At 43.6% G+C, this 17611-nt stretch overlaps 1 protein-coding gene across 17 annotated transcripts in view; it reads left to right on the top strand.

Moving 5' to 3' along the window:
• ANKS1A (ankyrin repeat and sterile alpha motif domain containing 1A) overlaps positions 1–17513 on the top strand; it is a 245708-nt gene extending 228195 nt beyond the window's left edge. For 5 of the 17 annotated variants that reach the window (XM_053246235.1, XM_053246238.1, XM_053246233.1 and 2 more), the window contains 4 exons: positions 2436–2573; positions 5213–5383; positions 6718–6816; positions 13109–17513. In XM_053246235.1, the coding sequence (XP_053102210.1) occupies positions 2436–2573; positions 5213–5383; positions 6718–6816; positions 13109–13228 (528 nt within the window). In that variant the 3' untranslated portion in view covers positions 13229–17513. Of the gene's footprint in view, positions 1–2435; positions 2574–3314; positions 5134–5212; positions 5384–6717; positions 6817–13108 lie in introns of those variants that run through there. The other 12 variants (XM_053246248.1, XM_053246239.1, XM_053246247.1 and 9 more) reach the window with 10 other exon arrangements.
• Positions 17514–17611: the final 98 nt, after the last annotated feature.

The raw sequence follows: 17611 nt of genomic DNA, 5'->3' as shown, positions 1-17611 counted from the left end.
GTGGCTTGGTCATTCATATGGAGTTAATGTTTTTACTGAACATTGTGCATTTTAAATTTTAATGGCCTTGAGGTCTTCAGTTGAAAAGCAGTATATAAAATTGAATGACAAATACAAATACATTCCTGTGCAGTTCTCAGCTTCCTGTGATCAATCACATCAGTAGCTGCAGCTGCATGTGAAGGGCACCTAGTTTTTAAGTATGCTAGTAGTATAGTAAAGTATGCTTCTAGTATACTCTAGAAGATATTCCCTACTTGCAAGAACCTCTAAGTAGAGGAAGTTGAAGTTAAATCAGCACTCCAGTTATTACCAAGTTGGAAAGCTACAGGAATTGATGGAATAGCTACAGAAATATAGCAGGCAACAGAAGAGGAATCAGTCAAAGCTCCAAACAAACTATGCCAGCAAATTTGGAGAATGACACAGTGGCCAACAGATTGGAAGAGGTCAGTCTACATACCCACACTAAAGAAAGGAGACTTAACAGATTGTGCAAACCATCGCACAATATCCTTAATTTCACATGCTAGCAAAATAATGCTCAGAATAATCCAACACAGATTAGGGCCCTATGTGGAAAGGGAGATGCTGGATGTTCAAGATGGTTTCAGAAAAGGCTGAGGAACAAGAGACATCATTGCTGAATCAGCTGATGCAAGCTGGATAATTGAGAAAGCCAAAGAATACAAAAAAGAAGTCAATATGTGCTTTATTGACTACAGAAAAGCCTATGATTACGTCGACCATGTCAAGTTGTGGAATATCCTTAGGAAAATGGGTGTCCCAGAACATCTCATTGTTCTCATGAGAAACCTATACACAGGACAGGAAGCCACAGTCCAGACAGAACATGATGAAACAGACTGGTTCCAGATCGGCAAAGGAGTAAGACAAGGCTGTACATGTTCTCCCTCTTTATTCAATTTATATGCTGAACATATACTGAGAGAAGCTGGATTGGAAGAAGATGAGCGTGGTTTCAAAGTTGGAAAAAGAAACATCAATAACCTGAGCTACGCTGATGGCACCACTCTGACATCTGAGAATGCAGATTATCTGCAAGCTCTAGTAATGAAAGTCAAGGAGCACAGTGGGGAAAAAATGGGACTACAATTAAATGTAAAGACGACTAAACTAATGACAGCGGGTACAGCAACCAGCCTCAGAATTGACAATGAAGACATTGAAGTGGTGGATAGCTTCTGCCTTTTAGGATCAACCATCAACAGTAAAGGATCCACTCAAGAAATACGCCACAGACTAGCACTTGACTAGCACTTGACTAGCACTAGTCAATCAAGCAGTATTGAATGGAGGAAGTGAGCAGTGCTTCTCTAAAGTGAAACGTAATGAAGGCTGACCTACTGAGTATGGAGAGGCACCAGGAATGAGCATCTGCAAGGGCAAGCCAGTGTTTAAGACAGATGCTTTTGACTTAAGAGCACAGAATCACCTATCCTGTCACAAGCTCTTTGTAAGACCTTGGGCAAGTGCTGAACTGACTGAACCCCAGTTTCTACAATCTGAGGGAGAGTAAATGAAAGGACACAGCAGGATTGCAATAATTATCTTAGTTATCAGCTTTACTTGGAATTCTATCAGCATGATCAGCAGACTTCCTGAACATGAGGCCCTTGTTGATCTTAGGAAGAGATGGCAGCAGGACTGCCTACTGTATTCTACATTAATATACTCTACACTGGACACATAAAAGCAGAGATGTGATTTGCCATGGGTGGAGAACATGGAACACAAAGAGAGATTCCTTATACACCATTTCCCTTTACTTTCCATTGCCTCTCCCCATCCCTGCCTTGCCTGCCTCTGAGTACCAGTTGCAGGGGAGTAACAGCAGGAGAGAGGGCATGCCCTCAATTCCTGCCTGTGGCTTCCAGCAGCATCTGGTAGGCCACTGTGCAAAACAGGATGCTGGACTAGATGGGCCTAGCAGGGTTGTTCTTAGGTTCTTATGAAATCAGTGAAGGGTTTCTATTTATTTAATAACCAGTCCTTTCATTTCAACAAAGTTTCCAGGGGGGCTTAGAATACATTACATTATTTTACATGCCTTCAGAGGGTGTATTCAAGGACTGAATATAAACTAATAGCCAATTCTGTTTGAGGATTTGAGGGAATTCTATAAATACTGAATGGTGGGGCAATTAGATATTTGTGGGGTGGTCCCCTCTCTTCAATCATGTTTAACTATTGACTTCAGAGAGTGTGGCCACATCTGCTTAAGAACTCAGTTAAAATTGCATGAAAGCAATAATAATATGAAGTTAATAGAAATTCTGGAGATACTAGAAACCTGATTACTATCAATCTGATTTGTACAAAGTTAAGTAAGCTAAATGATGCCTGAATCATGCACACTGCGCACATAAGATAAGCTCACTCTGTAAACACTGAGCTGACTGTTTGTTTGGCAGAACGTTATTGCTGAGCATGAAATCCGAAACATCTCCTGTGCTGCCCAGGACCCAGAGGATCTCTGTACGTTTGCCTATATCACCAAGGATTTGCAGACCAGCCACCACTATTGTCATGTCTTCAGTACCATTGATGTAGTAAGTCATATGAAAGTCAAAACTTTTGATATTTTGTGTTACAAAGAATCTTGTTAAAGATCATCTTTAGGTAGTTTGGATGGAATGTAAAGTTCTGGAATGAAATTTACTGATGGTTTGCAAGGATTTACACAAAATATACTGCTGGAGCTTGCTGATTCAATTCTGTTCATCTCCCTCTGAATGAGGAAGGGCTGAGTCCATGCTGTGGGAGTAGCTGTTCAGGTAATCTCTGTGAGAAAGAGTATGAGAATGTTTTTTAAAAAACAATTGAAAGCAGGTTCTCCAGCTTATAAGTACCATGCTGGTTTTGCTGAATATCGGTTGTGCTTTCAGGCCCTCTTAATGGTCTTAAGTGATAAGAAGGTGATAGTTGCACTAACATTTGGGCAGCAGCAAGAAATTGTCCACAACACACTCTTCCTTTTTGCCTACCATGTTAACTGTTACATTGTCAAACTTTTGCATCCTGTGCTTTTTCTGTAAAACATAGAATTATAGAAGTTTAGAGATGGAAAGAACTTGAAGGGAGATCTGGTCCAATTCCCTGATCAGTGCAGGAGACTGTTAGCATCCCTCACAGATGGCTGTCCAGCCCCTGTTTGAAAACCTCCAGTGAAGGAGAACCCATCACTGCATGAGGCAGGCTGTTCCACTGTCAAACAGCTCTTGCAGTTAGGAAATTCTTCCTAGTGTCTGGCCTAAATCTGCTTTCTTGTAATTTCAACCCATTGGTTCTAGTCCTGCCCTCAGGAGCAACAGAGAAACAAGTCCACTCCTCCAACTGTGTGTGTCAGCCCTTCAGGTACTTGAAGACGGCTATCATATCCCCCTTTATGATATAATGTCTGGCAAGGGAGAGGTAAATATTAGAGCTGAGCCAACTGTTCATTAAGGTTTTTTTAATGTTTGTGTGCATCCTGGAGATGGAACCTTTTGTGGAACAGCTAGATGAATTGCACAAGAATCTCTACTTGTCCAAGTCCTGGCCACTAATCACAACCCAGACAAAGCTCTGTAAAAGTTCAAAGGCTATTTGAACTATCCTTGATAGTCTGTAAAAGTTCAAAGGCTATTTGAACTATCCTTGATAGTCTGTAAAAGTTCAAAGGCTATTTGAACCATTCAAGGATGCTCTCAAGCTTTGTACAATCTCAGAAATTCTTCTGACAAGTGTGGGGAAGCTCCCTGGCCGAGCTGAGCTAAAGCTTAGACGGTGTCCCTTTTTGTATTCTTGGTGTGAGCTTCACATTCCCCCATGTGACTGGTGCCAGCCTTGTCCTGTCTAAAGCTAGATGGGCAAGAGGTGGGCTTGCCACACATATATGAAGGGACTGTGTATCCCAACTTCAGCATGATTTCACAGGTTTGGAGACTGTTCAGCTAGCTCTGTTGCTCCCCAGGCTTGGGAGCTTCAGCTCAGACCTTCAGCCTTTGACTTTCACTTTTCAAACGCACCCCCCCCCCAAAAAAATGGAGGTAATATTCAAAAATAATGAGAGCAAAACAAACTGTATGTCTTGGAATCTAGATACTTGAAGAGCTGCCTTTCCACATGAAACTGTCTGGCCTGTTAACTGCAGCAGCTTGATTGGTGGGACATGGGACAGGGCATTGTTAGCAGCACCCAGATAATAAAACTGGAACTCTTTCCCCAGGGAGGCCCAACTTGCCCCATCACTGCCGGCTTTTGAACAGGCATAAAAACATATTTAGTTCATCTAGCTTTTTATTGATGTATTGGTTCCTATGCCCTCTTGTTGTGGCTTTAATTGCTCTGGGGTGTTTGTGTGTGCGTGTGTGTGTTTGCTTTCTCTGTGTTTTCCTTTATTAATAAGAATTTAAAATTGGGATTGTTTGATTATATGATGGTAGTTGCCTTGATAGCCTTTTAATGGAATGTAAAGGAAGGAATCTTTTAAACAAATGTTTTAAATAAGATAAAGCTAAATAGATGATTTCAGCTCAGCTTTAATAAGTTTACTATTCCTATTTATTTATATCCAACAGTTTTGTATTGGTACAGTTCTATTGCATTCTTACACTTTTGTATGAAAATTCCCCCTTATCAGATATTACTTGAACTGCTTGCTCCCCCACCCCTGCTTGCAGTGAAGATGTTTGAACTGAATAAAATAAAGACATTTGCATGGCTTTAACACCCTTTAGTGCTGAATAAAATAGGGGGCTTTATTTCCAGGGATTATGAGCAAAATACAAATATCTTGACTTAATTGCACAAAACAAAGATTTTAAAATGCATTTTTTGCTCAGCCATTCACTGGGAAAGACTTGAGACAGCCCCTTCCTAAATTGTGGGGTCCTTTTCCTAGTGGAAAGAATGGAAAATGGTAGTCCAGTGACATTCACCAGTCAATGCATACAGATTTATGAATTCAAAGCTGAGAGGGTGGTGTTGATCACTACCTTGGGGAAGATGGTCCTGTCATTTGAGAAATGTATTATTTGCATGTGAATTTGCAGTGCTCAGAAATACTGTCTACTCGGCCTCAAGCAAGCCCTTGCCTATAAATAAAACACAACAAAATTGTCCTGTAGATGATGCATAGTACTGTCTTTTTGCTGAAAACACAGTTCTCTTTGAATTGGGGGAAAATGATTTTGTCCCTTCTCTCTAGAATCTGACATATGAAATCATTCTGACGTTGGGGCAAGCATTTGAAGTAGCCTACCAGCTGGCCCTCCAAGCCCAAAAATCAAAACCCCCAGGTGCTTTGACAGCTGAAATGATAGAAACAAAATCTTCAAAACCGGTGCCTAAACCTCGAGCCAGCATGAGGAAATCAGCAGTAGGTATCTGGGAAGAACTTTGTTTCCATGTAGCTTTATGCTAGTATGTAATGTGATGCTTGTACACAGGAGATGAGAAAACACACTACACGCAGATAATAGTCTATGTTTAACTTGCTTAGAAAGGGGAGGAACGATTATAGTTCTTGTTGACTCCCTAGAGCCATTTAAGGTAAGTAAGGCAGGTAAGAGCTAATAGTTCATCAAGCAACTATGAGGCAATATAAGGGATTGCAAGTTATTGTAGACACTGGAATTTAATAGTTATACAAATACCAAGCTTGTCCTTTAAAGCCACTATATATTCTTCCCTATGACACAGGCTAAAACATCAGAAATGAAGTTTCCATTCATGTATTTTATGGAGTGTTTGTCCTAATTTTTTTTATGTGTGTTGACTTGTTCTTGCCAACAATGCATATAACTTCTTTGGGCCACAGACTCTTTTCTGTGGTTTGCATATGTTAATCACATATTAGAATTGTCTTTGAGGATGCTGGTAGTTTGAAAGCCCAAAAAGGGAGGCTGAGAAATATGTTTTCTCAAAATGTACTATTCAGAAAAGGATTATGGACAAGAACTATTCATTAACCAATAGCAAACTCTTCCACTCTGTGATGTGATGCAGTAGATCCATGTGCCTGGTTTAATTTCTAATCATAGAGAATGTGCATCACATTCCTGTCACAAGTGGTGTGTTTGTGACATGGCATCACCTGTAGGGAGGTGTTTGTCACAAGGATACATGGCCACATATAAAATATTGGGGCTTAGATTAACCCCTAGAAATTTTTGCACTACTTGGCTGGGAATTGTGCATGAAATTGCCGAAATGCAATAAAATGGGAACCCATGAAAACACTGGACTGTCTCTTTTACTATCATTAGAAAAGCTGTGCTGTAAAATTGCATTACATCCAGAATTATTACAGTTCAGGCAGTCAACAGACTATTTTACCCCCTCCCTAAAATGAATGTACTGCTTTTGGTGCAAAACTATTTTGGCTTCCTACGTTGGTACAAGTGTGCCCAGTCCAGTGCGTGCAATCTGATTTCTAATTAATTATCTAGCCATTCTCAATAGATAATAACTTAACTATTTGCTGGTGCCTTATGGTCTCCCTTAAGCTCCCTGTGTACATTGTAAAACAGGCAGGAACACATCAACAATAACAGATTAACTCAGTAGTAAATTAGTTCTTTGGCAGCCCAAGCCCTTGTTCTAACAAGGAAACAAGTCCACACTGGAGTGCTGGCCCATGTTGCTATCTATACTTGTTGCTCTCCTTTAATGTTACCTTTTGTCTGTGTTTTGCTTGCTCCTGTTCCTCAGGTGCCGCTCCCTCCCGATAGTCGCTGTTGTTACTGTCACACCTGTACTACACACCGTCCCTCCTATCTGCCGCTGCAATCTGTTAGTCAAGGAGCTAAGGTCTTTACCTTTCTTGCAGTCACATATCTCTGGTTATGAACAGCACTTTTTGTAATCAAGCCAACTTCTTGAAAGCCTCCTTCATCCCTTCCCTTAGCTTTGCTACTCTATGTTCACTTCTGTTTTGAGCTTGTTGGTAGGTTGACTCATTCAGTTCTCCCTCACATTACAGGAGAGGAATTTTGAGGACAAGCTGGTAATCTTTTTTCCAGTGTGTTAAAATGTTGCTTCATTGTAAAATATGCTGCTTACCCTGTTAATAAAACTGAAGCACTCAGAATAATGTCTGAGAAAATAGATCAGACCTAAGAAACTAGGGGTATGTGTGGAACCAGTTTCTATGGTTCAGTTAAAATTAGAACCAAACAGCCGGTTTGTGAACTGGTTCAATAGAACCACCTGGCCAGTCCGGTTTGTTCATACAAACTGGTTCGAACCAGTTCACCCATAGGGAATAATGGGGACTCAGACCATGCCATTATACCCCATGGGTAGCATCTAGGGACACCAAAGCAGGTTGGGCAGTAGGGCATGATGGGTGCTACCTTCCACCAAACCCGCAAAGCAATCGGGCAATTTTAAAGGAATTTTTGGTGTTTTTCTGGGTCAGTAGGTCAGCCCTAAGTTAGGGTTGACCTACTGACCCAGAAACATTTCAAAAATCCCTTAAAAATTGCCTGATTGTTTTGCGGGCATCTAGGCACTACCAATGGGGAATGAATGGGATAGTTTGAGTCCCCATTATTCCCTATGGGTGAAACAGCGCACACTGCCACCCAAGTGCAACACACACCACAGTACAAAGAAAGGAAACCTCACTCCCAACACAGAACACAGCAGAAAACACAGTCCAAAAAAGAATCACTGACCCAGAATCCGTTAGCCACAGTGCCAGGTGCCCATGCTGCATTATTGGCACAAGTTGCTCTCCCACAGACTGACACACAACAATGACTCCATTGCAGCAGCAGCCTTTGCAAGCATAGTCATTAGCTGAGCCAAACTAGAAGAACAACAACCTCTTCAGCCACATTTTGACTGAGTACACCTTGCAATGCAGATTGCAGACACAGCAGACCAATGCACTGAGTGGAGCACAAGTTAGTTAAGACAGACATAGAGTTCATCTCTCAGTTCATCACCAAGAAAATGTTACACACACTAGAGAGAGCTGAGGTCCACTGTCCATTTCTCACCACATCTCACAGACCACACCTCAAGAAGTCTCAAGGAAGGAAGGCGACCAAGTTCTGCCTTCGTTGATCTGAGATCCAGCAAAACTAGATAGTCCATCATCAAACCAGCAGCAATAGCACAGCAAGCTTATCAAATTGTGATGAGGGAAAAGAAAACCACATAGTTACTCGTCTTCTTTCTTCTCTTTGTGTCTGGGAGGGAAACGTTGACCTTAGAACTGGCTGAGACTGGCTGTGCTGACAGCCTGCCTGGCTGACACATGTCAGGGCACCAGTCCATACTCATCATGGGCCAGATGTGTGCGTGTCTGGTTGGAATGACACTAACACACACACAAAAAATCAAACCTGCCTGCCTGCTTGCTCCACCATTGCCTCCAATTTGGTGCTGGACCTCAGGGCAGCAGTCCATCATCATCATGGGCCTAGTGGTGTGTGTGCGCATGCGTGTCTGCATGTGTCAGTAGCACTAACAGACAAATTGTGACATCTGGTTTGGGGGTTGGTCAGGGTGGGGCGAGCTGACAGTGGTGTTGCAGCGGGTGTGAGTGACCATGAGTCACTCACTCTGCACATCCAACTCAGGATAGCTCAGCAGGGGGAGATTGGCCTTGAGGAAGACCAGTTGCTTGATCAAGCCAGCATCCAAGCGCAAGTGATAGGGGTTGACCAAGTGCCCAGCCATGGAGAACACTCTCTTGTTCTGGACACTGGTTGGCAGACAGGAGATGAACCATCTGACAACCACTGCCAAGCCTGGTCAGATTTGGCGATGTGTTGCCCAAAACTGGATTGGCTCCATCTCTGGGTCTGCCACCACCAGCTCCTGCAGGTATACCAGAACAGAAGACTGGGCAGAACTGTCAGTTGTGTTGACACTGCCAGGGGCACCACACTGCTGTCCCAAGAAACGGTGCTGATGCTGCAGACGGTGGAGTGCGCAGAAGTAGGCACTCCAGCATCCTTCTCATAGTTCTGACCTGGTCTTCTCTCCTTGGCCTGCCTAACTTCTTGAACCAGGAGGTCGCTCCACGTGGGCAGTTTGTCAGGGGTGACAGTGTTGCCCTGCATCCTTGAGTTACATAGGCAGGACAAAACATGCTCTACATATGCCAAGGTGTTAATGAGCCGCTCCACCACTCCAGTGCTCATCTGACCTGCCAAAGCGCATGCTTCCCCAGTGGTCATTGAGGTCTGGAGCTCACCCATCTCAAGGAGAAGAGCAGCAGCAAAGCCTGGCTCAGTGTTGCTGTCTTGGCACACAAGCTGTTCATGGCAACAAGCAATGGCATGAGTGTCAAGACAACCTAGGAAATGAGCTTCCAGTCCACCTTGGACAGGTCACACACTCCTAAGCCACACCTCCTTGCCAGGGAGTTGATGACCACCTCTTGCTCCTGCAGGCGCTTGGAGCAAGAGAAGGGTGGAGTTCCCCAGGGTCTGAACATCCTGAGGGGTCAGGTGTTCTGGTAGGCGGAGTGCACGCCTGTTCCGTAGCATCTGCCTGCTTAGCCTCCCTTGGACATGGTCTGCTATCTTGCAGCACTTCTCTACAAGAGCAGTCATAGTGGCAGCAGGGCCTGTGGTGGTGGTGGTGGTGGGGGGCTCAGTGTTGCCTGTCCTTAGCCTCCTTGAGGCCAAGTGTGTCTATCACAGCCAGATGCAGAATGTGGGCCATACACCATATGGACTCAAACTGCAGCTGACAGGCTGCCCTCACCACATTGCATTGTCGGTGACTAGGAACCCTTGGTGCAGGTTTGGTTGCCCAGCCAGCCATTCCTCCAACTGGCGTCCGATGGCCGCCGACCGCTCATCTGCCCTGTGGGCAGTGTCCAGTGACTCTACATGCAGCATAGCCCATCTGGGCTTTGTTGCAAGGGAGAGACTGGCCACACCACCACCAGATGTCTCCTGTCTCTCCTGCCCCTACCAGTGCACTGTGAAGGACATGAAAGCAGCGTGCTTCCCACTACAGCTGGTCCACAGATCCATAGTGAAGTGCATACTGGTGTCAGCTGGTGTTAACTCCAGCGGCCCTGACACGACCTCCCTGCATGCCCGGTACAGGGAGGGCACCACCCGCCTGCTGAAGGTGGTGCATGAAGGGATCTGGTAATCGGGGGCACGCAGTCGGTGGAAGCCAGTGTCTTCCACTATATGGAATGACTGGTCCAGAGCCATTATCTTCCTGATGGTCCGGGTGATGAGATGAGACTCTGGCTAACCAGACCGCTTGCCTGTTGACTACACCCACTGCGCAGCTGGCAACGTCCCCTGCTTGAGAGGAGATTGTGCCTTGCTGCTACTAGTTGAGGGTATACCAGATGGCCTAGAACAGGGATTCTCAACGTTGGGTTCCCAGATGTTATTGGACTTCAACTCCCATATTCCCTAGCCAAAGGCCACTGTACCTGGGGATTATGGGAGTTGAAATCCAATAACATCTGGAGACCCAACGTTGAGAATCCCTGGCCTAGAGCTGCCAGCAGGAGCAAGGACTCAAAGGTGCTGACGTTGCAAGTGCCTCATTATCACAGATATCCCAAGCAGTGTTGTCTCTAACAGGGATTCCCAGATGTTGTTGACTATAAATCCCATAATCCCCAAGCAAAGGCTCATGCATCTGGGGATGATGGGAGTTGTAGTCAACAGCATCTGGGAATCCCTGTTAGAGGAAACACTGATCACAAGATGCTTAGGGTCCTTACCAGTGTTCCCAGATGTTGCTGACTACAACTTTGAGAATCCCCAGTCAAGGGCCATTGTAGCTGGGGATGCTGGAGTTGTAGTAAACAACATCTGGCAATCCCTGTTACAGGGAACACTGGTCCTTACCCCTGCTGACATGCAGTGAGTGCAGGCAGCATGTGTAGGGTCACCTTGGAAGAGTTCATAGTGTCCCCTTATCATGCTGTTGTTGGTCCTGGACCATATTGGTGGTGGTGGTACTACTGGGTTTGCTGGTCTCTGCTGCAGGCCACCACGGCTGCTGCCCTCTGTCTGAGGTTGTGAAGGTCCAGGAACAACAACCTCCTGCTCCTCCTCAGACTCAGCCGGGGGGTCCACACCACCAGGGGATTGGGGAGGATAGAGAGAGAGATCTGGCTGGGCTAGCAGCCATCAACACCTCCTCCTCTGTTCCCTCCAAGGGAAGAGCTGCTACTTCTGCCTCAGTTGCTATAGGCAGCTGTGCTGTGGGAGCAAGTGGCACTTGGATAGGTGAGCCTGTGTGCAATGACCTCTAGCTGGAGGACAGAGGCAACTTGGGGAATAAGCCCCTCTTGCTGCCTTCGTCCCTGCCCAGAATCATCCTTCCCTCTGCCTGCAACCCTGCTCCTATCTCTGTCCCGCGCTCTCCTGGACGTCCCTTCCCCCAAACGAGGCCCTGCTTAAAAGAAAATACTCTAACCTAAAAACAAGAGGGTAACTCTGTGGTGGTGAAGCTTACTAGTCTGACATCTTCTTCTTTCGGCATCTTCAGCTGGAGCCTGACCAGGAGGGAGCTCAGGCTGAGCAGCACACACTGGCACTCAACAGCTGGGGGGAGGGCAGATGGGGGGTCAGCAGGTGGGGCACCCACCCACCCAAAGAACAGAAATAAAAACAGCAACCACTTAAGTCACTGGAGTGCTGTAACGTAAGAAAACAAAAAGCAGCACTGCCAAAGAAAAAGACAAAAATGGAGACAGATAGAAGCCTCTGTCTAAGGCCTAGCAAGAAGGCCCAGCAGCAGGGAGGGGGCCTAGCCAAGGCAAGGCGGCAGCAGCAAGGCAGGCAGCTCTCTCTCTCCAGAACTCAGAGGCACTGTGAAGCCAGGCAGGCACTGTCTGGCTTTAAATAAACTTTGATCCCTTTTTGCTCCTCCCTCCCTCGTCCCTCCCCCGCAGCCAGTGACATATAGTCACAAATTCAGAAGCTCTCCCTAACAGCCCCCATAGCCACATACAGCTCATCACAATGGTCACACCCCTCACTGGGATGCAATGATTTGGGGAGTTCCTGTTACAAGAAACCAAGGATCATGTAGACTCTAGGAAACGTACTACAATGAATGATAGGGAATGCCCACTGAAATGCACTGGTTCTTTGCAAATGGCCATAGGAATGCATGGAATTTCTATGACCATTTGAAAGGAACCAGTGCATTTCAGTGGGCATTCCCTATCATTCATTTTAGCATGTCCTGACACTAGTCCACCATAGGATTTGCATGCTGACAGTCCCAGGTTCAATCCCTGGCAGCATCTCCAGGAAGAGCTGGGAAGTAGTTATGCCTGAAACCTTGGAGAGCTGCTGCCAGGCAGTGTAGTAGACAATATGAGCTAGATGGACTAAGAGTCTGATTCAGGATAAGACAGCTTCCTAAGACAGGAAGAATGGTTGCAAACGGTTGGAATAGCGAGCAGCGCATTATTTCTGTGTAGAAAGGCTTTGCGTCCCTGCTGAGACCCTGGAAGGAAAAGAGTACCAGGCCTGCATCCCTGCCTGTCTCTGCAGCACTACATCATTGCCCGCAGCCAATGGGGCCAGAGTTGCCCTGATGGTGGCTGCCATAGACATTTGAACCAATGGGTCTGATTTAGTTCAATCACGGACCAGGCGCCCTTTTTCTTTAGGCCAGTCTGGTTCGCGATCAGACTGGTTGGACCAGCCTGCTTTGAATTGAACTTTGTTCTATTTGAACAGGTTTGGTACAGACCTATAATAAACCTAACTATAGATAGCAGACTGTCTCCCTGAAGACTAGCTGTATATTCCTAATTAATAACTATCTCCTTTTACTGAATTCCAGCAAACTGCCAAGATTCTATCTTCATATAGGGTTGTGCTTTGAAAAAAATCTGTTCATGTTCTGAAACAAGTTGTTTCTATTTCTTTTAACTCCAAAACTGACCCAAGTCTTTATGGTGATATTTTTAATGCTATATATCTGTGCATGTGCACACCCTCTACTTAAGCCTTTTTGAAATGGGCTTAAGACATCATCTACTTAAAACTATCCCAGTTACCTTTTAAAAACATCTCCAGTTCTGCCTTCACATTTTCAGGTGAGCAGCTTGCCTTACATGTTCTCTCCTTCCAATATTTTCTAGCTGGAGCCATCTGAAGTGGACCAAGACTCCCAGTCCCATGCTAGTGTGTCCTGGGTTGTAGAGCCCAAACAGGATTCCAAGAGGACCCTCAACACTAAGTATGAGACAACTATCTTCTGAAAACAAATCCTGCATCCATCCAGTCTAACTGTGCCTTTGCAGTCTGATCTGTCTGCTGTTCTAAATTCCTTCCTCCCATTGCTGGCACTAGGTGTGGCACCATCAGAGGCAGAAGCGCTAGAATACCATATGACTAAACAGCTTTTTGTATCCGATTTCTGCTGAACACTGTGAATTCTTCTAACGGAAACAAGGGTAACTCACTGAGAGAGCCACCTGATTTAGATGTCTGTAAGGTGGGAGAAAGAAAGCCTATGGGAATCGAATATGTGGATTTGGGAAACCACCTGGTATTGCTTGACTTTCTCTTCATTTTGACACTGTGAATTTCTGGGGTGAAGTAGCACCCCACTGGCCTTTTCTATTTAGTATTCTTAATCTTGGACTGTTTTAGAACTTGGTCTCCAATATGTACGTGCTGTCTCAATCTAGATTTATACCTCCATTCTGAGCCATGGCCACAAACTGTTCCGACAAGTAGCGCACTTACCTGTCATCTTGGAAGACGCTAAACACTGTGATACAGCTTGCAAACCTCTTGCTCAACAGATTTCCGAGCATGGATCCTGCTCACAGTCTTTGCTAACCCTGGAAACCTGATTGCATGGTATATTATAAAAAGTCTACTAGATAGTGTGATTGCTCTTATTAAGCTCTTACTCTTTTTTTCCCTAGGAGTCAGGCCTGGTAAAAAGAGAATGCCCAACATGAGTGTTCTCAGCTGTCTATTAAGCAAATGTGGTGTACCTTTCTCATCCTCACTATGATTTGTTGTCAGGCCCTTCTGTTCATGGTAACCAATTTGCATAATCAAAAATAATTTTCTGGACTCTGCCTAGATCAAACCTTTCAAAGGCATATGTCACTAAATCATTTACTCCGGCCAAATATTGACAGTTAACACCTTGGGGATCTAGTAAAGATGTAAATTGGGAGATAAGGGATATTATGTGGAGCATGACTGTGAAAAATGTCCCCATATTACAGTGCTGGGTTGAGGATGATCTGTCCTTGCTCTTCTTTGCATGAAGAACTATCCAGGGCTGTATAATTCAATCTTGTCCATTGACAAAATCTCATACTGATTGTGTTTCTATTGAACCTGTCATGTATAGCATTCTGGACACTTTGAAAGTATAAAAACATTTGCTATTCACCTTTTTCCCCAGGTAGGCCAACAATCTGTTGTGCTTGGCTTCTAGCATCCTTCAGATACAAGCTTTACCTAGATCTTAAAACAATAGCTGCAAAGGAAGGTTGACTGAGTTATTACCAGTTTTGGATATTAAAATTAAGGACTCTTAAAGAAAAGCAATTATTTCCCTTCTTTGAAGAGTTTAAAACTCAACAGCCCATGTAGCTGAATGCTAATCACTGATCAATCAACTCTTAGTAACATCTTTAGGAGTTATTGGTGCTCAGTTCTTCTGAAAACCATGTAACATTGTACATGCGCCTTTTAATGGTGAACTATTCAAGAGACATCAGAGCATTTAAATATGAACAGGTTTGTTCTATACGGCAGTTACACACACAAAGCTGTGGCCGTGTTCATAACTTTCCCTCATATGTTTTATATGAATGAAATCACTCATTCCCTATTATTCTCTCCATTAATATTGTCCCCATTCTGTTTGCCTTCTGCCAAGCTGAACTGCAGACCATCCACGTTCCTCCATGGAAATGTAGTAAAGGGCCAAAGCACTAAGAAGCAGTGAAACTCTGGCGGTATGAAGATCAGCACCTGGCTTTGGGATGTGTCCTTGGCTGCTCCTTAAGGACTTCCAGGGTTGAGTGAAAAGGGATTCCACCCACAAGCTCACAAAAAAGCAGTACGCATTTCTAGCAAGAGAACTGAAACCGCTGAGGTTTCAAGAGACTGATACTATGTGTTTAGTTTGAAAGATTTTCATGCAGTGATATTGTCAAATCACAATTTCAGTATAGCATGTTGCATTGATGGAGAATCTTAACTGCTAAAAGAAAACATATGATATGGCTGTCTTACAAAATAGACTTAGAGGATGCCAGAATATCAAATGATATATAGTACTTTTTAGCTTGGGAAAGCAGTGAGGATTCCAAAGTCTCTGCAATAATAAACTTATTATGAAGGTACTGGAACCTAGGTAGATAATCATACACACTTCATAGCTACACTGAGCATTTACATGGGAAATAGGGTGTTTTAACTAAAATTTTCAGTGTATAACCCTGCAGTGATTGTTATTGAACCAAATCCTGATACAAACCCTACTTTCAATGCAAAGAACTGTGGCATTGCAATATTTCTGTTCTGGTGAAAACACTTCTCTCTCTCTCTCTCTCTCTCTCTCTCACACACACACACACACACACACACACACACAAACTGGACTGTGACTCCTTGCATCTCATTCAACTTCCATATTTTATTTTAAAGAATGTGGTTGTGCCCTGAAGGAATGGGATTTAAGAAGTTTATTAGCACATTTTATACTAGTTAATTATTTAAGGATGCTTAATATAATAACAATAGTTAAATATATGAAAAATGTGGAGAGAGCTTGGGCATTAAGCTATTATAGTTGATTTCTTGCTCTACTCCACCCAAGAATGACTGGGAAGCTCTAGAATACTTATGTTGTAATTGTTTCTTGCAGACTATCACAGTCTCTATACACTGGTTTTGGCTGTGATTGTGATGAATGCATCTTTTATGGCTTATTTGCAAGAAAGATGAGGAAGTGCAAATAAGTCTGTGCCAGATGCAATATAGGTTGTGTTACCCTGCTACTGTGTGGCTCATTTCAACTTCTGTCACTGCTGTATCTTTAAGCTGTTGTTCTTTTTTTTTTTTTTAGTTGATGAAAAGGCAGAGAAAGCCAAAGGCCTGGATTTGGAAATAATCAGTGTATGAATTTTGGAAACATAGCATTCCTTTATACCCATCCGTGACTGTGCTAGTGTTCAGTATAAATATTGGTATACTTGATAAGTCTGTTCCAAGAGAATACAAATTGAACTGTTAGTTACTGAGGAAGGATAGCCTTAGAACATGGTTATTGGCAGAAATAGATGGTGAAAGCTTCCAGCTTGCTTCTTCCATTGATCAGGTGCTTCCTTTCTCAAGAGTTTTCATGGACATAGCAATATCTATGACTGCATCTCCTGCTTAGGCATTATGTTAAGACTGAAATGAAAGCCATTCTGGACTCGAATTTTTCTAGGACTTTTAGTTAATCTCAGCTCCAAGCAGTTTGGATGCATGTACAGTATTTGACTCTTGCCTTGTTCCAGGGTTTTGCAGCACACTGAGAAAAATGCCCTATCCTCCTGCCACCAAATGTGTTTTTAGGTCTTGGATAAAAAATGCTTCTTCTATTCTAGCATCGGATTGGGCTGAAGTAGCACCATTTATGCTGCTTCTACCAGTACTCCATATGTTCCCCTTTTCAAAAAGATGTCTGTCTTCTGTAGACTTTTTACCTTGTATGTGTCCAGGATCACTCTATGAGAACACTCTGTAGATGTTAAGATGGATGAAGGAACTGTTGCTTCTCTTGTGAATGGAAAATCACATCATTCAAATCAAACTCCAATAATCTTTTTATTCTATACATGTTAAATGTGTCAGCTCATATAAACTGGCCTTAGACTTTTTTAGAACTGAACTTGGGGCGGGGAGGAGTCTATCTGAACTTAAGGTACATGCCAATTCTCTCCCCACCCCACCACACCCCAAAATAAAAATCTAGAATAGCTTCAAGTGGTGAGCTGTGCTGGCTTGTTTGCTGCTCTTCCAGACCAGACCAGTGGTACTTTTTGAGTAAGTTTCACTATACCTGTGAAACTGAAATGGGTTGGGTGATACCTCACTCCTACATTGTCTCCTTTTGCATGATCAGTATGAATGTCTATAAACAGGATTTTCTGCTATACTTGTACCTGAAGAGGGCAGGTAGATTTTTGGTAACAGGCAGTTTGGTTTACAGTGTAGACACTTTTTGCTAATTGTGATGTATGGCGGTCAAACTGATTTGTAATAAAATTGTTATTTAATCTGTCTTTGTATTTTGATACTTGAACTATTTCCTTTTTATTTCCTGTATATAAAAATTGTTAAACTGTCCAGGTTTTTTGTGGTACCAAACATAACCAATCTGTGCAACAATATAGACTGACCTCACTACAACAAGGCGAGACTGTAAATATTCCTGGGCTTCCAGCAGTCGTTTTGTTGTTTGTTTTCATAATTGTACAACTTAGAACAGACTAAATTAATAAAATTAGACACATCTCTCTATGGGTTGCTGTGGTATGAGTATTGGTCTGTGCTGTGTATTGTAACAAAGCTACAATCCTAAGCATGAGTTTCATAGAAACCAATTGGGACTGCCTTTT

Source organism: Hemicordylus capensis, chromosome 4, assembly GCF_027244095.1.
Source record: "Hemicordylus capensis ecotype Gifberg chromosome 4, rHemCap1.1.pri, whole genome shotgun sequence".
Lineage (NCBI taxonomy): Eukaryota > Metazoa > Chordata > Lepidosauria > Squamata > Cordylidae > Hemicordylus > Hemicordylus capensis.
Note: the sequence above shows the minus strand (reverse complement) of the source record. Positions and strands in the feature narration are given on the sequence as shown.